Source organism: Caloenas nicobarica, chromosome 17 (assembly GCF_036013445.1).
Source record: "Caloenas nicobarica isolate bCalNic1 chromosome 17, bCalNic1.hap1, whole genome shotgun sequence".
Lineage (NCBI taxonomy): Eukaryota > Metazoa > Chordata > Aves > Columbiformes > Columbidae > Caloenas > Caloenas nicobarica.
In genome coordinates this window covers 6,298,556-6,322,898 of record NC_088261.1, presented here as the reverse complement: position 1 = coordinate 6,322,898, position 24,343 = coordinate 6,298,556, and the positions used below count along the sequence as shown (strand labels likewise).

The following is a 24,343-nucleotide window of genomic DNA, read 5'->3' as shown; positions in this document are numbered from 1 at the left end:
GCTTCAGTGTGCGCGCGGCCGGCGCGGCGCTTGGTCTCTCTGTTTTTCTCTCTCTTTCCCCCCTTTTCCCTCAGCCCGGTCAGCGGCCGACGCCGCCATGGCTTCGGGTAGGTGCTTCCAGGCCCGGCGGGCTGAGGGGGCGGCGGTGGTGGTCGGCGGCTCTTCTTCCCCGTGTGGGTGTGGCGGGCGCGGGAGGGTTGGCGAGCGCCATGAGGCGCAGGTGGAAAAGGCCGCGGCCATGTTAGGGGGGAGACGCGGCACCGTCTCCCTCATCATACCCCCTCCCCGCTCCTCCCGTTTACCGTCCGCTCCGCGCTCCCTGCCGACGGAGAGGGGGAGGGGGGCCACGCCCCCTTGGGCGAGGCCACGCCCCATCCCCAGGGAGCCCCTCGTGACGCTGCCCGGGCCCCGCCCCTTTATGGCGGGGGCGGGGTCGGTGCGGCCACGCCCCCCGTGTTGTAATGGGGAAGCGGGGGCAGGAGCCCCTTGGGGTCACCCGCTCGGGTGCTGCGTGGGATGTGGGTACCCCGGCGTGGGGCTGGGCACCCCCTGCGTGTAGAGACCCCTCTCTGGGTTGTGCCACACCCCCCAGTGTGAGATGTGGAACCCCTTTTGGTTCATGTCCCCCCACTTTGGGTTGTTACGTCCCCCCTGCTGTGAGATATAACCCCCCCACTTCTGGGTCATGGCTCCATGTGTCCCCCCAATGTGAGATGTGGACCCACCTTTTGGTTGTGCTGCTCCCCACAGTGAGGTTTGTGTGCTCCTCCTTTGGGCCAACACCCCCTCCCTTGGGTTTCACCCCCTTAGGGAGACCCACGTTTGTGTCCCGGGACCTGCTGCATCCGCTCTGCGTTCAGCTGTAGAACCCCCCCGTGGGTGCCAGTGCAGTGCAGGGCTAGCTCCACAGCCCCCAGCGTGGGCTTACAAATGCACTGGCTGTAATTCTTTTCCCATGGGAGGCCTTTAGTTGAGGATGAAGACATCATGTCTGCTGTGCCAGGTGACCTGACACAGCGTGGCTTCTCCTGGGGCTCCTGGAAGCACGTTGTGTTGCTGTTTCTTCACCCATTTGAGGTGAAAATGTTTTGGTCCCACTAGCAGTGATGCCCCTGGGAAGCCACGGACAGGTGTGTATCCAGAATGGGTAAAGGATGCCAGGGCTGTGTTTTGTGGAGTGAGCCACGTTTTATTAGGCTTGAGCCACTTTAGTATTGTCTCACATCACATATTAATATATGAATGGTAGAGAATAAAACCAAGTATGTTAAGGGACTCCTTTAATGCAAGGACAGCTCTTTGCCAGGAGAAGAAAACATGTCCGAAGGTGCCATGAAATGACTTCAGACCATGAAGTCTTCTACTAAATGAGTCAAATTGGGCAGTAAACTACAACCACTTTCTTCCCAGACCTGAAGTACTTCCCAGTCAAGCACCTGCGTGTCTCTTCTGTTTTTACTCTATGGTGATGTTCAAACACAAAATTATTTTTCTGTTGAGAATACTACAGAAGCAATACTGCTTCTTTGTATGTGACTTCATATGAGAACTTCAGTTTTCAAATGTACACAGCAGATTGTTCTGTCTGAAGAGGAATACATTTCCTGAGCAGTGTGCAAGGTGGCTGGTCTACTATACCCGCTTCATGCACAGACAATTTTCTATGAGCTTCTTAAACATTCAGAAAAAAATGTTTGCTTATCCAGGAATTTCCAGAATAAACTATCTGTTGTTTCCAAAAATTCTTAGACCCTCCTTCCCCTTGAGCCCACCAAAATAAATTAATCAGAAATCTGTAGACTAAGCAGCCCAACAAAGGATGTAGGAAAATGTATAAATAAAGGAAATTCCTTTGATTATACATGTTCATTTTTTAGAGGCTCCTTATCTGGTTGCTTTCAAACTTCTTCCAAAATGTTGTGGTTTGGCAGAAATTCATAAGAGAGAAGCTAAGGAGAATTAAATGTAATTCTTCAATTTATAGCTAATTACCTCCTTACTCGAGTTCTTTCTGAAACAACCATTAATATTCTTTGTTTTAATTATCAGCGTTAATGGTGTATAAATTTTGGAGTGAAACTGTCATTTAAAAATGCTATTAGCTGTTTAATAGTACTTGTTTTGATCATTTAAATGGAAATAATGTAAAAAATTGACCTTCATCTCATTAAAAACAATAGATGTGTCTGAGTTGCACTTTTAAAAAAAATTATTTTCATTATGAAAAGGCAAAGAAATATTTATATAGCAGTGCAAAAGGATGAGCATGTTTCACATCTGAGTGAAATCACTTTATAGGACGTGTGAAATCAAATATTTTTTCATCTCAGCTTTTGGTAAATGTTACTCTTACAGAATACAAAATTTGATGCGTTTTGTTGCCTTGATGAGGTACTTTACCATTAAAAATGCTGCTTCATGTCTAAATAGCTTAGGTGATACCCTCATGTCACGTTCCTCCATCCCTGATGTTACATCTCCAAACTCTGCCCGTGTCCGTGCCCTTTGCCAGGCAGAGCTTTCTTATGGTGTCTTAAGAAGGGGATCAGTGGCACTGACATATTTAGCTTCATTTGAGTAATTAAGCTGCTGCATTCTGTTCGTTGATGACAGCGCTGAATTCCATAGCCATTAGGGGTGGTTGTGCAATCCCGAATATTTGAAGACCCACCTTGAAAATGGAATTCGGATCCTCCAAAAGGAAAGTTCTGAGTGGCCGTACCTGCGTCGTGTCCCCCACACCCTGTGCTGCTCTGCTCCCATTTCCCCAGCCCTCACCTTTTCTTTTTTGTTAATAAAGAGGGAGCTGTCTCGTTCTGTAGGAAAAGCAGCTGCTTTATCCAGTGTACTTGAGCCTTTCTCCCTCTCCCCAAATTTCTTCCTCTTAAAGTAAGCAGAGGAATAAAATGTCGGTTGGAAATTCTCAATATGAATTACTTCTTTTTCTAGATTCTGGAAGTTACAGTCAGTCTGGGGGCCAGCAGAGGTATGTGTGGGTTGGGTTTTTTTTGCTGTTAGCAATTGAATCTGCAAAACAAAAAGCCATTTAGGGTTCTCAGTGTGGTGTTTGAATCCTTGGGCGTGATAGAGTGTTGATGTGTTTTTGGAGTCATGAGTGTATAAAGCTTACTGCCTGGGCCTTTATTGAGATGTCTTATACAAGAGGGGAACAATTCGTATTCCTGAAGGGACAACAGCAAGCAGGTTTAAATGGGAATGACATCCTTTGATAGTAAGAACTTTCAAAATGTCATGAATATATAGAAATACTTTTCATACGACTGCCTTAAGCTGTTTGTTTTCAGTCGAAGGTTATACAAGTGTAAAGATGATGGGCCAATGTAGATGTAAAATTTTATTTTTCCATTTTATTTTTTCATTGGAGGGAATTTTTTGTTCAAACCCTCTGATAACTGGTCATAATTGTGAAATTTAAAAGCCACTTCATAAAATCGCTGCAAGTTTTGGGAGGAGATATATTTTAATCAGTGAAACAAAAGCGTTTTTATGGAAGTGTGAAAATCATGGCTAATACTGACTCTGCTAATGAAAGTCAGAAGGTTTTATGCATATAGCACCCTGTGAGTTTGAGTTTATGTCTGAGTATGACAGGAGTTTCAGCTCATGGTTTTTCTGTCAGTTCACGAAGGCTTAAAGTGGCAGAATAACGAGTAAGTATAATCTAAAGCTAGTCCGGCTTTTGATATTGATATTGTTGAGTAGTCCAACAAATACCAAATTTACAGTAACTGATTAAAATAAAATTAACTTTGTAAGAATATACTGAAAAACTTAAAATGCCTTGGTTTCATGCGATAAAGCTTTCTGTGATTCTGAAGAATCTGTCAAATTACAATAAGCTCAAATTTCATCTACGTTAAATTTACACTTGAAACAGCGGAAGTTAAAATAAGCTCTTCTGACAGTCAACTATGGTAATCAATAGTTTATTGATGAGGTTCTAATATGCCTACAACTGCAGTACTGGGATTGAACACCTATTTTGGAATGAAAAGAATTTTAAATAACACCAAAAATACCTTTACTTTCCAACACATGCGGAGGGTGCTGTTAAGCATTTACTAAAACCATTTTTCTCTTACAGCTATTCGTCCTATGGCAATCAGGGCAGTCAAAATTATGGACAAGGACAGGTACGTTGAAAAAAATACTGTGTCTTTCAAAGCAGATGTTCCTTGAGTAAAAATAATTGTTCCTGGGTGACCATATCTGGGCTGGGAAGAAATACGTTCTCAGCTGTGCTTGGCGTTTGCAGTTGTGCCTAGCAAAGGAAAACTGTAATTACGTGTTGTGGAAGTTACACTTATTTGAGTACGTTCTTTAAATTACAGGGATATTCTGGTTATGGGCAGAGTGGAGACAATTCCTCCTACGGACAGAACTATGGAAACTATCATGGGAGCTATGGACAAAATCAAACAGGTTTGGCTAGCTTGTTACATTCATTGGCAGTAATCAAATGGTGAATATTTACTAAAAATTTTCTTCCTCAATTACCAGGTTATGGACAAGATTCCCAGGGATACGATGATGAATCCGGTTATGAAAATCAGAATCAGAGTTCGTACAACCAGCAGTCCTATGGCAGTCAGGGCCAGCAGAAAGGATCGTCTAGAGGGTAAGGATGCTGAGATTAACAGTCTCTATTTAAAGTACTGTCTAGTAGTTGTACAGTCTTAGCTAGAGCTATAACAAATTTCCTGCTATCATTGCCAAAAAAAAAGACATCTGAAAATCCACCTCCTTAAGACCTATTTAATGACTGAAAGAACAGGAGATAAGGGAAGAATATTTCTTTATGTAAGAAGGATGGATGCAGTTGGTTTAAAGTCAAGCTGTATGGGGAGATAAACTTTAGAAAGTCTTTGGAGAGTAACTACAATGAAGAATGGGCTTGGTAGGGAGTATTTTGATTAAGATGGATTGAGAACCTCTTCAGTCACATTCTTTTGTATAAACTTAAAATACTTATTGTTAACTTCAAATAAACTGTTAGCAAGGAAATTCTTCGCTGTTTGTAGATTTGCAGACTTCTTATCTGACTTAGAATGCCTTTTTGTAGTGAAAAAAGAGGTAAAGATTGAGAAATACCATTTAAGAAATACCTTTTCTTTTTTCAACTAAGTAGGATTCTTGAAACATCATGTTTTTATATCCTCATCAATAACTTAAATGTGTGTATCCATACTATACTCCGATTCAGTACTTTACGCTATTACAAATGTATTTTACTTGTTAAGTGACAGAATCATAGAATCGTTTACTTGAATCAGTTTCAGGAGGATTAATGATTCAAGTTTTATAGTATGTTGGAAAATACAACCCAGCTTCCTGTGATGACTTATAAGGCCACTTCATTATCTAATTTACAAGCTTTGCACCCCGAGGTTACTGCTCATATTAGCTCTTTATTGAGGATGTGACCTCTTTAAAATACAGTGTGATGTACTAAACTTCATTCTTGTGTCCAAGGTCCGAATATTTTTTGTAGTTTTTTGCAAGCTGATAAAACAATCTGGACTTCGGCAAACCTGTAGGTGGTTTCTGTTTTTGTAGTTACTACAAAACATATTAATATAAATAAGCCAGGGCTTAGTCTGTCAGCAGTAGGTGCTGTCACTCAGAGTGTCTGTTTCACATCCCTAAAGAAGGCAGGAACATGATTAGGTTTTGTTTTGCTTAGTTTTCTGAGCATTTATTAGACTAGGCAATAATGTGTTTTTTAACTCTGTAGACATCTAGTGGGGAAAAATGCAACAGGGCATAGATTCTCCAACAACTTGGTTTTGACCAAGAAAATGAAAAAAAAGACATTGGAGGGAAACTTTTCAATGTGTGGTTGTAACAAATGAGGAGAAAGTGAGAAATTAAATTATAGCAAGTTTGAAGAGGATGGCTACAAAATTGTAACTCTCACATCCTGAGGGAAGGAAGGAAAAAGAGCAAATAGTGGATGCCCTCACCAGTTCTTCTTTCGTTGGTGACGGTGCAAAGACTGAAGCGGAGCTGACTTTTTTTTGAAGTGGAGCTATTAAACAAAAATGTTCACAATCTTTACCACTGGGATTAGCTACGTTAAGCTAAGATCTAGGCTAGAACTGAGGGGGAGCAGATGGGGCAGTATTTACATGGAGGGGATATTTTGAGATTGGTTGGACCCAAGGGACTTCATCTTAGAGAGCCTTGAAAAGCTGGTGGAAACTTTCTGTAGGCTCTTAGATTTTTTTTTTTTTGGTTTTTCTGAGACATTTTGGCTAGCAAGTGAGATCATTAAAAGCTGGAGAATGGCAAACATATAGGTCCTCATCTTTTGAAAAAGGGGTAGAATCAGGAAGGAGGAAGAGAAAAAGGGTGACAGAGGTCAGTGATTAATTTCAATTACTGAAAAAATAATACAGTTAAGCCGCAACTAAGTACCTGGGGGGAAACAAAGGTATGAGTAACAGCCAGTGTTTCCTGGATGCAATTTATTTCTCATAAATCTATATAATGTCTTGCATATATAAGGGGAGTGCTGCTGTTAAATTAATTTACAGTGGAAAGAGGGGTGTCTTGAAAGCGATGTCAACATACAGTTTTCTGCCTTGCTTTTATTGGAAGCCAGATATATCCCAGCAGAGATTAAATATTAAGTATTTTCATATCCGTATGACAGTAATGACTGGGAGGTAACTGTGACTAGGAAATTTTAGCAATGTCATGAATTTTCAGCCCTTATTATCCGCTCTATTCTGTGAACGTTTAGCAATCATTACAAATTCTGTTTATTTTAAGCGGAAGAGGCTCTTACGAACAAAAGTCAAACTATGGTCAGCACCAAAGCTCTTATGACCAGCAGTCAAGTTATGGACAAAACCAAGACTCTTACGACCACCAGTCAAGCTCATATGACCAGCAGTCGGGCTATGGCCACCAGAGCTCATATGACCAGCAGTCGGGCTACGGCCACCAGAGCTCATACGACCAAAAGTCAGGCTACAACCAGCACCAAAGCTCCTATGGCCATTCTCAGCAATCCTACCAGTCTCAGAAGGGAAACTACAGCCACAACAACCAAGGTAAAATTCAACCACTGAGTTCCATATTGGCTAATAAAATAGAGCAGAAACACTGTGGAATAGTTGGATTTCCTTGCACAGACACTTGATTTGATTAGTTAAAGCTCTTTTCCATGTTGATATGTTTGGGGAATTATTTATTTGTTAAGACTTTCAAAATACTATGCAGAGGTGAAAAATTGTTGGGGCCTCAGAATTGTTGTATGTGCATTTGTTGGAGGCAGCATTGTAGAGCCCGTCTCCCTGAGTTCTTCAAATTCTATGTGGAATTTTCTTCCTGAGCTGTTTTGAACCTTCTTCCTCCATGAGGGTGACATGTCTTGATCAGTCATGAAGAGCTTTTGCACTTCACATTCCAGCTTTATGCCATGTAGGTGAATTCTGAGATAGAAGGAAATTAGAACTTTAGGGTCAACCTTTTTTTGCTGTAACTTCACACAAGCGGCACAACCCACACTCTATCCTTGTTCTTTCTTCAGTGATGTCTTCTGTAAAGTGGGAAGGCTGTCTGGAAGTAGAATGAGAAGTAGATTTTAGACAATATGTGTTTAATGTTTGGGAAATGGAGTCTAGTTAAAATACAGTCTTTACACTCTGAGATACCTTGTGGCCCTGAAACCAAGGGAGATAACAAATCAAATGTTGCTCCGTTACTTTGTGGCATAGATTATGTAAGAGATTTAGGAATCGATGCTTTCCAGATTTAAATGGCAAACTGGAGGGGCAAAAAAAGACTGTAGGGTGGGAATTTTCACCTCACTGCAGTTTGCACTACAGTTTACCCAGGTGTTGTTTTGTTTTACTCATTCCTCCAGATGATCGTCGTGAAAAGAGTAGGTATGGAGAAGATAATAGAGGATATGGCGGGTCACAGGGAGGAGGTAGAGGGGGATATGACATGGATGGAAGAGGTCATATGTCTGGATACAGGTAAGTGATCTCATTCCAGTGCCTGCAGTTCCTTACCCTTGTTTCTTATTTAGCTGTTTTTAATTTTTGTTTACTATCTGCCTATTCCTAATGTCATTCAGATTTAGATTTCCAAAAATGAAAGGTTGCTTTCTGCACTGCACAGAAATGCATTTTGCCTAGGAAAAGCTTTTAGGTGCAGATAGATTCAGACCAAGCATTTGATTGTTATGACACATAGCTGCATTTTATTTACATGAGTTACAATACAAAAACTGCCTGAGCCTATCGCTTGAAATAAGGTATTTTAAAACTCGTAAAAATTTGTTTTCAATGACAAGAAAACCAACAGCCAGGGATTTAGAAAGTGTTATAAAATTCATAGCTAAGGTAGCTAACATTTTAGCGGGGAATTATTTTGATGTTACAATGACAAGTCATTACACTAAGGTGGGCCAATTATCTTTCTGCTTCCTAAATAATTTAGAAATAATTTAGTAATAATATTATTGCTTCCCAACTTTTTTTGCAGTTTTAAACTTCCATCAAAATACAATTTTTATTATTGGTTTAACTGTCAGTCTAAACACGTTTATTTTAGGTAGACTTCAAATACTAACGATACTGTTACCCCTTCTGCCATTGCCTTAGGCCCTGTTCCTGTCAAGATGATTTATGCACATATTAAATTTTGTGCTTTCAGATGATTTCATGCATAGGTCTGAGAGACTGGGACCTCTGCTTTAAATCCTGCTGAATTAGACCAGATGACATTATTATTTTTAATGAATTATCACAATTGGCTTCCCTTTACGTGCAATGGCTGGGGATGTGGGGTGCTCATTGGTACAAAGTAAGAATGTTGAAGCTTCCGGTGAGCTTTGAATTGTTGTTTGTCAGCAGCACTTACCCTTCAACAGGCTGCACCGTTCTGGGTTATTATTGCTAGAACTCCAGATGAAGAGCTCTTAATCATACAATACTGTATGATTGTACTTAATCGTACAATACTGATCTAATTTAAATAAAATAATCCAGCAGTGTGTTAAGACTTGGTTATTTTTTAAAATATTTATTTTTAAACCATATTTAACATTTGCCCATTCCTAATGTGGTCCCAAATTGTACTTCATGGCTTGTTGTTTTGATTACATAGGTGAACCCTATCTTTTCTAATGAGATGTGGTAGCACAATTACAAAAGTGTATTAATAGTTATTTGATGTTACAGTTTGCCGGGGTTTCATATTATGTAACTTAACTAGCAAAGTAATTTCTAAGTTCATTTTCAATTAAAACTGAACGATTTTTAAAAATTAGCTTTTCCATGTGGATGAGAGTTTTCCATATGCCTATGATAAAATCTGAGTTTTAAAAAAAATTGTTTATAGCTGAGCCCTTTCCAAAAAAAGGAATGAATGTGAGCTTCAAAAAACATACTTTTGGTAGAATTTATCACTTTGAAACAAACTTCTGTCTTTGCAAGATGAAGTAAGATAAATTAATGTCTGTGAAAATAAAGCCTCTTCCCATATTTTTTCCAAAATGTAAGAAAAACTTTGTTCACACATCCATGTAGATAATAGTATTTCCGTGGACTTGAAAGCCACAAGAAGGAGAAGAGTGGAGGTGAATGGAGAAGAGGGGGAAATACAGCAAAGTGGGATGGCATTTACTAGGAATTCTGTCTGGTGCTGCTAAGTGACGAGGTCTTTAATGCTCTTTGTAGCAAAACCTTTCTGAAACTACAGTGTCATATATGTTTATTCAGTCTTTCTGCATAATTATGAGGGAGGATTCTGCTTCTGACATACATATTTTACCAAAGTCATGCTTCTTAGAAAAGCGTAAAAGGTTAAATTAAATAACAAACTGTATAATCAAGTGGAAAATAACTTCTAATAAGGTAAGAAATCATGTTTAGTCCTGTGAGATTGTGGAGTTGGAGGGTGTTTTTTGGTTTTCTTTCCTTGGGTTTCTTCTTTTTTTTTTTTTTTCCTAAAATCAGCTTGTCTAGGAATGTAAAGTCTACCTCCAGTAACTAGTTACCATTTTCAGTTTTTTACTTCGATCACGTTTTACTGTGTAACATTAAACTGTGAAAATTCCATAGCCATCAGGAAATAATCTCATCTAAAAATCTTGTCTACACAGACATTTGCACTGCTGGAATAACAGAGGCTTTGATTTTTATAGTGGTTAGAAAATAATGTGTAAATGAGTTGTATCAATACCAAAAAATTGTTCTTGGACATTACAAAGAAGAAAATAGCCAACTTGAGATCATAGCGAATGAATCTCATCTGTGCTACCTAGTAATACCAATTTTGTCTTCACTGACACATAAATGCAGGGAGAACTTGTTGCAGCTTGTTCACGGGTAAGAGCGTTACCCAGTCGTTGGTGTTTTTACACCTCTATAGCGCAAGCTGCTCCTGTCACCAGTGTCACCGCTGCCTCGCCGCTCTCCATCCCACGATACAGTGACTTTGGCTGCGACATCGGTTCTCCCGCAAGATTTTTGGGAGTTGCATTTGTCTATTTAGACCTGGCCTGCGTACCAGACCTCTGAGAGCAGCCTGCAAGTGCAGAACATCATCCCGCAATACTTGGGGCAAAATCAAATTAGCATTTTTTAATTTGGAGAGCTTTGATTTCTTAGAATAACCTTTATAAAAGTACTTGCAAACACGTTAAGGCATGAATGGTTATTCTGAAAACTGGAATGACTTGAACATGCACTGTAATAAATGCTTTTGGAACTCATTTTTCTTTTGTGCCTGTGCAAAGTCACGCAGCACGGAGAAGAAAATATCTTTTGAGAAATTACTGTTCAGATTCCCATCTAATATTATTAGATAGAGAACAGTAATTTTTCTTATGCATCAGATGTCCACTTTTCAATCTTAGTAACTTTGGGTTTCAAAATTATTCAGGCTTTGTTAATGGTCTTGCGTTACTTCTTTGGGGATTTTAGTAGAGTTTTTCCACCCTTCCATTTTGAAGCTTGAAATATTGATGATCTTACTAATTTGTATTTTGGCTAAGAAGCAAAATCTTATCTTTTTTTAAAACCCATAGTAGAAGAGTCTCATCTTTGAGCTCTCTTGGTTAGAAAGCAGGTACACCAGGTCTTCAGCATGCAGAGTTTTACTCTTAAGTTATTCTTCCAAGTTTATTTGTAGAATAAGTCACCTTTTTGTTAGTTTTCATCTGAAAGGTAAGGAATTAATTGCTTAGCATAGATTTGTTTTCTTGGTTGGGTTTTTTCCTTTCTTGTGCAGATTTGATGTTGATGTACTATAAACAAAAGTTATCTATGCAGCTTAATTGCTATATTAGCTACTGTGAGTAGCTTATTGTGATATAAAGAAAGCATAAACTTAGTGCAAATGTTTTTTACAACAGTGCGGTTTGTGTTCAGAATTAATATTTTGACTTGCATATGCTTGAGCTTAGCATTATATAGACTTTAGAAAAACATGAACAAAGGCAATAAATATAGGCAGAAAAAGAAAATTATAGTGACTTTATTGGTGCACTAAGCATTCCTTGCTTGTTTGTCAAAATACATTCTTATGTGTAACTCCCACACGCTTGGGAAGAGAGAGATGCATGTTGGAGGCTGGAATTTGGTTCCTGAATTCTTGGTGCTACCTTTGCCGATATCTGCTAACTTTTTTAAAGTATATTTCTTGTGTCTGTAGTGTTTAGCTCCATGTAACTGTGCCTTTAATTTAAAGAGCTGTCCCCAGCTGAAGTAAGCTATGTTCAGATGAACTCCACTTACACTCAAGTAGGTGATGTTTAAATATATGACTGAGTATAAGGAGAAAAGAACATCTGAAGACAATTCTTTCATAGCAGTAAGTGTTTGTCACTATGAATGGTGCCACATACACAGTCTGGCTGCTTGCAGTTCAGTCTCTTTTATTATCTTTGGTGGTGGCATTGTGGAATTTTAGTTGCCTGTCCATGATTCTAAAATAGGATGTTAGAATTGCAGACTCCATCTGATCACCCATCTATTTGGTCTGGGTGCAAGACTGTTAAAGCAATAGACTGTGAAACACTGCAGTTCTGTTTTCTGCATGTTCTGTGACAATGTGGGAACTCATTCAGTTGCTGAGATTGAGGCCTGAATTTTGCGTCTCGGCGAGGGGTAAATCTGAGACTGTGGCATCATCTGCTTGCAGCCAGTTTCTGTGTTTGGCTTTACTTGCTGCAGCACATCCATGTGCCTCCCGGGGGACCTGGGGTAGCTTTGCCCAGCAGTCTCAGGAAGGTAACACACTGCAGCTTTATAAATTACATGTGAAATCGGACTTAAAAATAGGAGGAAGGCATTAATCTGCCATTAAGGGTATCTGTCACTGAATTAATGCAAGTTTTGGTTGGGTTGGCCACGTGAGACTAAGCAAGAAGAGAACATGTTCAAGCGTACTTGGGCAAAACTGTATTTCTACAGACATTAATTGAAAAACTGATTTAAAAATTGTGAGTTGCACTTGTTAGTGTAGGATGCAGAATTACTGTATCACAGAGGCAGAAATTAGGCATTTGACGAGGACTTCCTTTACATTTTATATATCCAACTCTATCACTTCTCAGAATTGTGGTGCACACATTTTACCCCAGCATCTTAGCAAAATCATCACCTCCTATAAAATCCTGGGTGTGTTGCTCACATTTTCTGTTTGTTTAGATTGTTGGGTTTTTCTGATTTGTGTCTTCTGCTGCTGTAGACTTTCAAATCAGAAAACATACATGTTCTGGATAGTGCTGTCTTGATGAATTAGGACTGTAATCTAGGGTTGGAAAACTTTGATAACATTTCTGTGGTTGATATATTCACTCTTGTTATTTCTGAGTTAAGATCCTAGAAGAGCAGGCATCCGATTGAAAATTGTTGTGTCGTAACAAAGTGGGTTTTTTTAGCTGAGGTGAATTGGACGTGGCAGAAAGAGATTTACAGTAAATATTATAATCACCGTTGTGTATTCATCATCAGTCCTTGAAAACAGCCAGCCTTGAATAAAGACCAGCTCTGATGTTGTGTGTAAAATTAATTCATTTTACCTCTTTCATGAGCAGAATGAATTGCTTACAAGTAAATGACACTGCATTCAGATTTTTTCTGTGGAGAAGCAATTTAAAATCTGCAGCAAAAATGTATTTAAAGAAAAGTCCCAGTAAAAGTCATAGTCTGTTGTGACAGACATCTGATAGTCCTTGTATGTATTGTCACACTGTCAGTCACCCTTCAAAGAATGTCTCTCTAAATCCAGTTTTGATAATATCTGTTGAAACCTTATTTCTTTTTTGTCCCTCGCTTTGGACAGATTTTATCTCAATGTTAAGCAAACCATATCTCCCATTCATGACTTTGCATTTGCTGTAAACAGGTACACAGAGTGCCAAAGAAGTTACTCCCTAATTTTATTTCATTGCCTTTTTCTGGGGTGCTTGTGTCCCATGTCTGGACTCTGATGTGTTGACTGAATTAAAACCTGCAGTGACTTTTGGTTGCGAAGTGCATCGGTGAAGCAGCCACTCAAACCAGCACAATAGCTCCAGAGTCTGGAGACAGCCCTCGAGATCGGGGTTTGAACTTAGGCTGGGTTTATCTCAGCTGCTGGGTGCAAAAGCTGTTGGGATTAGGTGGGCCTGCCTAATTTTCAGGTGGCAGCTGTGTCTCCTGTGCGAGCAGGCAGTACGTGGCAGTGTGAGACCGTCTTTCTGACACTTGGTTATCGATGTTCTGAAAAATCCAGTGGTTGTGTTTTTTTCCTGAAGGCTTTGAATATTGATTATATCATGTTCATAACATGGATGCAATTAAAAATGCTGTTGTGAAAAATCTTACTGGTATGAACATTTACATTGAAAAGAGTGAGGGTTTATTTTCATGCACATAATTAGAGGCGTAACATCCTGTTTAAAATCCCCTCTAACCTTTGAAAATTGATGTGTGTAATCTCTTAACTTGGTCTACATTTTGTGCCACAGGTTTCAGAATGAATGAAATAAAACTTCACGGCCTCTGCTTTTGAAGCTCACATACACACACCTTCTCTGTAATGTCAAGTGCTAATAGTGCAGTAGATCCCCACAGACCTTTTCTCAGAGAATGGCTGATACTGATAATTTGTCCCCCGTATATAAATGCGTAATAATGGAGGTTAATTAGCTTTAGCTCTTCTTACTTCTAGGAAAGCACTAGAGTACTAATTATTCCAAAGTAGCAATTACATCTACAATTAAAGCCCATTAACCTTCATGAAAATAATGTTTCTGGTTTAAAACCCTGTTTTTAATACCAATCATTTCGGCTTATGGGATGGGAGAAAGTATTGAAACAACAACAATATGTATGGGTTCGTTTAAAATACTCTGTAGGGCTTCTCTTCTCCAGTGTAGCACCCTGTGAGATTATTCACTTTCATGTAATTTAATCTTTGAAGAAGAATGAGAAGTCAGGAGAAGGTAGAGATGGTGCTTTAGCTGCCAGACAGTAACTCTCAACTTGTGATCAGTTAACTGTAGATTGAGCCTTGGGCTCAGCACATAGAGACTTAAGGAAGAAATCATTTCTTCAATTTTTCCTCTGCAGTGGTGGTGACCGTGGTGGCTTCAAAAATTACGGTGGTAAGTGCCGAGTATCCAAAAATGTTTCAGTGGAAATTCTTTATAAATCTAAAAGCCACCAATATCTTGTTACTATCTAGTAGAAGCATTATAGCGTTTTGGTGAGGCTGGTGTGTTCATGAGTTTTAATAGCCAAACTTTTAGCAATAAACTGGATTTCTACTTTGTCAAATTGCATGAAAGAATTTGTGGAGACAGTGACGTTCACCGGATTTTTTTTTTCGTTTCTTTTTTTTTAAAATTTTTGTTACAAATGTCTCTTAGAAAGGTACTAGAGGTAAAAAAAAAAAAAGAAAAAAAAAAAGAAAAAAAAAAAGAAAATAGTGGTAAACTGCTTGGTGATGTGACAACCAGCATTTGCAAGATAACACCAGCATAGCATCAGTGTGGCAACTGCCACATGCTGCAAGTTAAAGAACACGTTAACGTCCTACAGACACCTTCTGTCGAACGTTTTAATCTAAATATTCTCTAAATATCTGGTTAATGTTTTAGATCTTAGATGCATTATGTATATACTTTAAATATTTTCTTGTATCTAAAAAAGTAAATTGAAAATGTTTTGCTAAAAACAGTCTTTTTCTTTTTTTTTTTTTTTTTGTTTTTTAACCTGTTTCATAGGTCAAAGGGATTATGGACCAAGATCAGATGCTGGTAAGAAAACAAGCAGTGAGTGGGAGTGGATTGTAGCTCTTAGGTCATTGCTTTTAAAATGTATTTTTAGAAAGATGGATGTGGCTGCAATTCCCATGGCTCAAAAGAAATTTTAGCTAAAGCTTGTATTCCTTGACAGAAATGTATTATGTTAAAGTGCATGTAAATTTTTGGATGTCATTTCATGCAGCAAGTAAGAATTCGCTGATGAACTTTGAATCTGCTTGAGCCAAGCAGCTGCTTTCACTGCCGTAACACTTCTGCTGAACTTGTCTTATTTAAAACATATAGTACTTTGATGGTTTTGGGTGTCCTTAGCTGTGTGGACAAGTTGTGTGTGCGGCAAACATCTGGCCAGCTGTCGAAGATATTTGGTCTCTGATGTATGGCAGCATCTGAAGGTGCTGTGTGTGCACCTTCGGAGTTGATGGTGTTAACTTCAGAATTGTGCTCTCTGCTTATCTTTTATTTCACACGAGATGTCTTTGGAATTTAAGAGTCTGCTAGTGGGCAGTATAGACCTGAGTTTAAAATGTTGCTTCTGTTGCTACCACAAAGATGCGTGGTAAATGTAGCTTCTTTTTTAATAGATACAGAGTCTGACAACTCTGATAACAACACTATCTTCGTGCAAGGACTTGGAGAGGATGTTTCAACAGATCAAGTGGCCGACTATTTCAAACAAATTGGTATTATAAAGGTACGTGAAATGGGAAATCATTGGTAAGAAGGAAGAGAACTTGCAGAGCGAGTGCATTGGAAATGTACTGGTATCATTCCAGGCAGATGCTCGCTCTGACTCCCCAGCAGTTGTAGATAATATTTTTATCTGGGTTCCCAGCTGACAGCTCATTTGCAAGCTGGCAGCACTAGCAGCTTTTTTCTAGTGACATTTAGATCGCTTCACATCTCTTCTTTGGTCTTTATAACCCTTAACACTGACACTATCCATTGTACCACCCTCGTACTTCAGCAGTTATGCTTCTGTGTTCTATGGCTGTTTCTTCTGTTCCTGCAATTTTAAATTAGGGCTTCCTGCACTTGGCCTCAATTTTTGTAAAAACTGGGCCCATCATTACTTCATGGAGAACAGCCAGTACCCTTCATTCAAAAGCATCTGTTTCTGCAGGCCAGCTCCAAGAGAATCTTCATTCTAATGATACTTAGCTGTTACAGTTTATGTTCTGAACTGGCTTTACAGTATTTTTCCTATGCCAAGTGTACCACCTTTCTTTTCAGACCAACAAAAAGACTGGCAAACCTATGATAAATCTTTATACAGATAAGGATACTGGCAAACCAAAGGGAGAAGCAACAGTGTCTTTTGATGACCCTCCTTCTGCTAAAGCAGCAATTGACTGGTTTGATGGTGGGTGAGAGTACCTGTTCTTTTTGTTATTTATGAGTCTATCAAGTGGAAGAAGCAAATCAATAACCTCATTGGATACCTCGTGTTACTTTTTGTTCGGATTTTGTTTTTTGATTTGAGCTTGGGGTTTGTTTGGGTTTTTTTTTTTTTAAGAAGTCCTCTTATTTTATGGTATTTAGTGTGTGCTGGTGTTCTGATTCAGTGGAACAGCAGCTAGTGATAAAACCAAAAATGTGTAATAAACTGTTAGGGTTTCTTGCTGTACCCCAGTCATCCATGCACAAAGTATGAGAGATGCTGTTCATGTCATTTCTTGTTCAGACCAATGGAGCTGTAATCTCTGTTAGCAGCTGGTGGGATTTCCTGCAGTGTTAATATTGATATTATTAGTGTTGTGGTAGCATCTTTAAGAGGTTTGGTAAAGCTTATGGCAATCTTGTGCCAAGTGCTTTGTATGCATACAGTGAAGAACAAGTTTAAAGAAGAGAGCAGATCCAAAAATACATCGATATGAAACTCTTCAGACTTGTTACAGGAAATTCAGTGATACTCTTTTGTAGTAGTAAACTTGAGCAGGGGAGAAGTGCCTGTTCCTGTGGGCTGGCCTGTTCACAGGATTTTAATCATATTGGGTAAAACCAAAAGGACATATTCTGCATCTGGTGTGAAAAATCTGTGGAGAACCTAGTAAGTACCTCAGTGTTTACCATCTCACATTTGGACCAGCATTTTCAAAAATAAGAGATTTACTCCAGGCTCCCTGTGTCTTAGGAGCTTTGTATTCAGTCTGTATGTGCAAATCACTTCTGTTCTTTGGAAATTGCTGCTGGGTTGTTGAGAGCTGTATTGATCTTTCCCTTTCTGTCTTTCCACAGGAAAAGAATTCAATGGCAATGTTATCAAAGTTACTTTTGCAACTAGAAGGCCTGAATTCATGAGAGGAGGTGGAGGTGGCGGACGCCGAGGTGGGACAGAAATCTGTGGAATCCTTGGGTTTGCATAGTTAAATGCTTTTTGACTATTACTGGTTTATAAAAGAGAAGTTGACTTTGAAGCAGTGATTCATCGAAGTATATGGGCCTTTGGGATTCTGCCATGAAAGGGAGTAATAAGGATTGAACCAAGTTAAGTAAACTGAAATCTGTAATCTCTTGCACAACACAGAATTTACGCTTTCCTTTTGAGCTGGAAAGTCCTCAGATCATGTCTCAGCTTTGCTTTTAAAGAGAGACTGTAATGGTGATGTTGAGGCTGTACACGGGTTCCACATAAATAGGTGTGAATTCCCAGTGAATATTTGCTAATTACAGGAAAGCCTGGAGATGCGGTGATGTTTCCAGGTGCCATTAAGCAGGGCAAATTGTTCAACTGCTACTGTTTTAAAGCAGCAGTTGGATGTCTGACTCTTTTAATTAAATAGATGTTAATCTCCCTGATTCTCTGCATAATACAGTTTTGTCAGTAGTCCACTGGATATTAATTACCATTTTACAGGAAGCATGCTTTGTGTGGTGGCTGTCAACAAATTTTAGTTCTTAAATCAGGCAGTTTTATAGGCTGATAAAAAATGAATCTTTTGAGAACTTCAATTGGTATAAAAGTTCATAATCTTTTTGATGCAGAAAGCAAGAACTATGTCGTCCCTGTGCTTGTGTCAGATACATCCTGGCATTAATCCAGTGATTTTTTTTTTTTTTTAGTTGTTACGTGTTCGTTCTGTGACAGTCTGGCCATATGTGATTGATATTATGGGTTGTTAAATCTGTATGAAGTTTTATTAATGCACGTAGTGGGTTTATATTTACCCACTGGCAATTCAAGCCCATCAAGTTTCCTTTTATTGCTGAAAAAGAACTTATAAAAAATATGTAGTGGAGCAAATTTTTCTAGCCACCATGTGCTATCCTTGCCTATTTTTTCCCCATTGGTGTAAGTTATAAATCTGTCCATGAGAATGTGTATTTCAGCTACGCAGATACATTAACTTCAGGACGTCGAATGCTGTTGGGATTTGGTGGTGGCTGAAAGTTCTGTTGTCATTTGCCCAAGACTTCTGCCTGTCTTGTAGTTCCTCAGCCAGTAGATGCTGAATTCTACAGCTGTACAATTTTTTTGTCATTGACACTACCTGCTGCTTTCAGAGTTCCTAATGTGGTTGCAGAGACTTGCCTTGTAGGGATATATTTACATTAAACACCCTGTCTTCCACCTGAAAAATCTGTCACTTGGGTTTTGAAGCCGATGACAGTCCTTAATAAATGTTTCTCATGTGTAGGTCGTAGACGCTTCCCCTCCTTTATTCTGATTTATAATTTTATCTACAGGTTCACGAGGTGGATATGGAAGAGGTGGGGGCTTCCAGGGTAGAAGTGGGGAACCCAAAAATGGTGATTGGGTTTGTCCTAACCCGTAAGTGTCATTTTAATTGGGCAGTGCTGTTTTGTTTATGCTCTCTGAGTTCCTTAGCAGCTAAGTCTGGGGGATCCTTGTATTTTCTAGGCCCTGTGGTAACATGAACTTCGCTCGCAGGAATTCCTGCAACCAGTGTGGTGAGCCGAGACCAGAAGATTCGCGTCCATCAGGAGGTGTGTAAAACCAAACCATGTCTCTTCTGAAGTGTTAAAAGTGTTAATGACATCTGCAGCTTTCTGAAAAACCTGGCTGATGTGTCCGTTTGTGTTTTCCTTCAGATTTTCGTGGCAGAGGTGGCTATGGAGGAGAAAGAGGAGGGTATCGAGGGCGTGGTGGCAGAGGAGGCGATCGGGGAGGCGGCTACGGTGGTAAAATGGGAGGAAGGTAAGCGGTTTCTTCACCCTTGCTTGGTTGTGCAGCATACAGACTGTGGGATTGATAGAGACTGTGGGAAAAGTGTTGTTTATGTGTCCGTGCACAACTGTGTTATGAAAATAGTAACTACAAGTAGGAGCTTCCGGAAAAAATAAGTCAGTTTGCCTATTGAGTGTGTTTTGTGAGCATTTTTGGATAAGGTGGTCTAAACATAGAATACACAAAAATCAGCGTAGAGATGTTTGACTGAAGGGACTGTTTGTTATTTGCTTAAGAGATGCCTCATAACTTTCCGTTTCCCTTTCAGAAATGATTTCAGAAATGATCAACGCAACAGACCATACTGAAAACCACTGTGAATGTTTTTGTTTGTCTTCTTGATGCGTTTGATAGTGAAATTGCCGGAATTTTGCCTGCCGCTTCACCCATGCCCTCTTTGGATAGTGGAATTGAGTGAAACTAGATTTTTATTTTGGTGGGAGGGACTGGGGTGGTTTGGGAGGATTTTTTTTTAAGCAAGGCATTAAAATTTAATCTTGATTTCAACATTGTCCTCTTTTCTTCCCCACCCGATACCTTTTCAACAGGGCCTAAGAAAGAAAAGGATAAACTGTAAAATATTGCCAAAATATGAAGTGTTTTGTAATACAACAATAAATGCTGATTGTTTTATTTGTGAAATCTTACTGTTTCACAATGACTTCAGTTGCATGCATTTCCTTACGTATTCCCTGTCTTCCTGTGCTATGACCTAAGTAGTAAATAAGGTCTAGTTTGCAATGGCACGGCTGCTTTGACCTGAGCTCTGTACTGTCTGCAAAACCCTGCAGTTAATTGGGTGGCGAAGCCCACTTGCTCTCCGTGCCCTCTATCCCAGACTTGCTCCCTGATCCTTTTTTGTTCCTCTCTGAGAATGCAGCCCCATGTTGCCAGCCTTTCCTTCAGGTAAGGCAATTTGCTACATACTGCCGCACCTTTTAATTGCTGCTTTTGCAGTGTGGGTGATGGCAAACAAGTGGTGTGTGCAGCTGTTTCATCTTCAAGATGCAGGAGAGGTTCAACAGACAAATCGTGTTTGGGATTCAGCACTGAAACCAAGGTTTGAAGAATCAAGGAAGGTTAATTATAATTTCTCCTTGGAATACGTCGCACTGCAGAGGTGGGTTGGTGGGAATCGGCAAGAAGTGAGCGCTGCCACCGTCAGCCTGCGTCCAGTGCTACCTTGTCATCACAAGTCCTTGAAATCATCTGGTCATTCAACACTCCAGTGGGCAAAATACTACACATGCAAGTTCTCAGGGTCCGTAGTTAAAGTCTTGATAACTGGGTGTATGGCTGCACAATATCCATGGGCTCTCACAAAGAAATGGACAGAAATAGCTTTTGTTAGTGTCTGTAATCCAGCTCCCTAGCTTAGTGTGCATTTATGGTCATGCTAAGTTCAAATCGGGCGTTATGTGAGGTTTTAAATGTAATAACTGTGCTGTGCTCCTGGAAAGGATGGATACTGTCACTGCTCTGTCAGAAGAGGCATCTCTTGCAAATTCTGGGCAGCTTGTTCCTCTTAAAACAGTGGAATTTGAGATACATGTGTATTAGTAACGTTATAGAACTTAATGTGTGGGTGAGGCTTTAGAAAGGCAAATTGTAGACAAATCTTAAGCAAAACAACAGAGACTGAATTTATTTAAGATCTGAAGCTTGGTACTCCTAACTTGGTTCTGTCAAAAATGAGCCAGACTTAGAAAAGTTCACGTATCTATGTTTTTTAAGCCGGTGCGATGACTTCGAGAGAAGCAGTCTAGAGGGTGCTCTCGCACACGCTGCGGCGGCAGGTCCGAGGTGGTGGCTGCTGGATGGGGTGAAGGAGGGAAGCCGTGAAAGCGGCTGAGGACAGCGGGACGTGTCACTGCCTGAGGTTCCATCCCCGCCAGAGCCGCGCTGGGACGTTGTGCTGCACAAACGCCTCCTTGGGCTGCACCTCGAGCCCTCGAGTTTTGTTCTATTCTGCATCGGGGCAAAACACAACAAACGTTCTTACCTGTTTTTTAAGAGAGTGAAGACCTCTTCTTCACCAGCTGTGTTGTCTTGTGAAAAACTAGCAGGTCATACAGAGAAGGGGTGGTACTTGTTTGATGACACGTGTGTTTTTTAGTTGCTTTTGGTGTAGAGAGAGTTAAATTAGTTTAGAGAGGCCTGGGAAAGTGGGGTTTTGTGAAGGATGTAAACCCAGATGACCGTTTAACTACGTCATCGCCCTCCAGCTGTTTCTGTGTAGTCCTTTAGCACCGCAGTGTATCTCTGCAACTGCCCAAAGTTCAGCAGGATAAGCTTTAATTGAGCTTAAAAGAAAAGTAAAAAGCTTAAAAGAAAAAAAAATCAGTAACTAGTGTATTAAGGATTGAGTTAATTTGACCTCTTCCTGACGTGGTAACATTTGCTGTTAACTTCTTGTACCCTGCTTAAGCGGACTGCTCTTAAATACTGGGCCTTGCAGTCATGGTAGGAATATTCCTGCATGTAGTTAAATAAACTGAGCAGGTTGCATATTTAAGTCAGCACTGCGACTAGCTGCTCCAGTTTCTAGAGATTTACTTGTAATTTTATGCAAATAAACTGTTTTGCTAATGATCAGCACTGTTCATACGAAGACTCAGACATTTACAGATACTAAAATTGCTGCTTTTTTTTTTTAACAGATGAGGAAGGTGTCTGTTGACAAATAATCTTTTAACAGACCAACAGCTGAATCAAACTCAAAATAGGATTTGTAATATCTGCCTTTTATTTTTATTTTCAGTAGGTGCTCTGTGAGAATTTGGTAGAACTTCCTATAATAAAACTGCAATCTAAGGAGAGAGGGCTGCAAATCCATCAGGAGATGGAAAACCAAGAGAGCTCCTTGCTGCAGGAGGAGTTGGGGCTGAGCTGGGAACAGCTGTGCTCTGCTTCCTTCATCTCTTATGATCCCTCCTCCAACCCGTTTTCTAAATGGCGAGGTCTTTATTTTGGAAATCAGTCCTGTATGGAATGCTGGTGGTTTATTTATAAGAACACATCCAGCACTTGCCAAGCTCAACAATGACTTTATGGAGAAAAGCGTAACGGAGGGATGCCGATGGAGGAGAGGCGTGTGATCGTTACAGGGCTGAAATGCCACAAAAATAGCTAAACCATCCAAGAGATGGCCAAATAATTTCTGTGCTGACTCTATGCAGCCAAACCCACCTCACCCTAAGAAGTAATGCGACTTCATAAATTGCTCAAATACCACAGTCCTAGAGAGAGATATGGAAGCTGTGACTGAAGCCAACAGCTCGAGCCTTTGGGGTTTTGGGGCCAGGATTCAGCCGGTGCTGCTTTGCCTAATCTAGAAATGATAATTCCTATTTCCAGGGTAACAAAGAGCTCGTGTGACGACGTCCCCAGCAGATAATGTTGCCAATGCTGCTGTAGAAATCGCTTGCAAAGCTGTTGTCATAAAACACAGCTGCCAGAATGCACCCGAAGTTGCAAAAGGACTTAAAGTCCATTTTTCATGCTAATATTATGATGTCTGCTGGAACTCAGGTGGTACCACGATCCTAGAAAGAGGGAAGCGTGGTTTTAGCCATCCTCTGAGCAAATAACTGGTAAGATTCAGTCAAACTGATCCAGCAAATGCAGCACAACTCTTGCTGATGTATGTGTAGGAGGGTTCACCAGCTGGATGCTGCCTCTCGACCTCACCGACTTCCCAGGACCTCTGCACACAAAAGGTAAAGCCAAGGAAAGTATGTACGGATTTTGCATTTTCTTTTTTTTTTTTTTTTTTCCTAAACACCCTTCTGATAAGTATCTTTTCCTGAGGCTATTGAAGACAGGATACTGGACTAGACAGATTCCTTATCTAACACATTAAGGACAGGGAAAGTCCTTTGATTTGTCAGAACTTACCCTGCGCAGATGCAGTACCCAGGAAAGCTCTGTCTAAGCACAAAAGCTTCACCCTCGTGAGAGCTAAAGCCAGGGGAACAGAAGCCTCTTGTGCCTTTGTGAAGAATTTGACTCCTGCAGCTGGTGCTGTGTCTGTGCCCATCTGATCTGAACTGGTCCCAGATCTGGCCACCTTTGAGCAGCAGGATGAGCATTTTTGACATTGCCTGATACGGCACCCAGCGAGCAACCCAACTGCTCCCCAGCTGCCGCAGCCGGTGTCGAGCAGCAAACATCTGAAGAATGACTGTTCTCCAGAGGCGGCATCTCAAGTGGATTAAAAGGAACAACTTGAACGTGTTCTTAGTGCAAAGCATTGAGGATGTTTTGACCGGCACTTCTTGTGCATCGCATCCATCCTGGGGAGAAACTGCCGCCGAGGAGTAATGGTGTTTCTATTTGCTTATCGGTTGTGGTAAACATTAGAAGCTGCTCCGAGAAGTTTCACGTCACTGAAGTGCAGTTTCACAATGTTGGTTTATAAACTCCTCTGGCAGCTCACTTCTGCCGGGAGCAGACAGTGATTCACTGCCAGTGCCCGACGGCTCCACAAACAACCTCCCCGATTCCAGACTCTGTCTCTGCGATAACGGCGTTTAGTTTTCCGTGAGGTTTTCAGGTGAATATGCTCATGTTACTAAATTAGGAACCCTCAGTCCAAGCTGTGGAGGCGTCTTAGGAAAGGGGTTTGAAATCAAGGTAGCTGACTGGATTGACACCTTTTGTGTTAAATTTGAGGGAGACGGGATTTTGTCTAGAAACCCAGGGGAGTGGGAATGTTTAGGCAACCAGGGCTTGTATGGATCTATTTATCATGCTCTTCCAAGAATATTTTTTAGTAAAACTTCATCAGCTATTTGCCATAGGCTTATCTTCTCAGGTTTCAGTTTTGGGGTAGAAGTTACAAGGATCCAAACTCTTTC

The 24,343-nt window shown here is 40.3% G+C and overlaps 1 protein-coding gene across 1 annotated transcript; it reads left to right on the top strand.

Annotated features, from left to right (window-relative positions):
- On the top strand, nt 1-20,126 carry TAF15 (TATA-box binding protein associated factor 15). Its single transcript, XM_065647081.1, has 16 exons — nt 1-107; nt 2,950-2,986; nt 4,106-4,154; nt 4,353-4,443; nt 4,522-4,639; nt 6,796-7,079; nt 7,895-8,009; nt 14,601-14,635; nt 15,257-15,289; nt 15,880-15,989; nt 16,529-16,658; nt 17,534-17,623; nt 18,983-19,067; nt 19,158-19,243; nt 19,349-19,454; nt 19,753-20,126. The coding sequence occupies exons 1-16, from the start codon at nt 98-100 to the stop codon at nt 19,790-19,792; spliced, it is 1,419 nt and encodes a 472-aa protein (XP_065503153.1). The 5' UTR covers nt 1-97; the 3' UTR covers nt 19,793-20,126.
- The last annotated feature ends 4,217 nt before the right edge of the window (nt 20,127-24,343 follow it).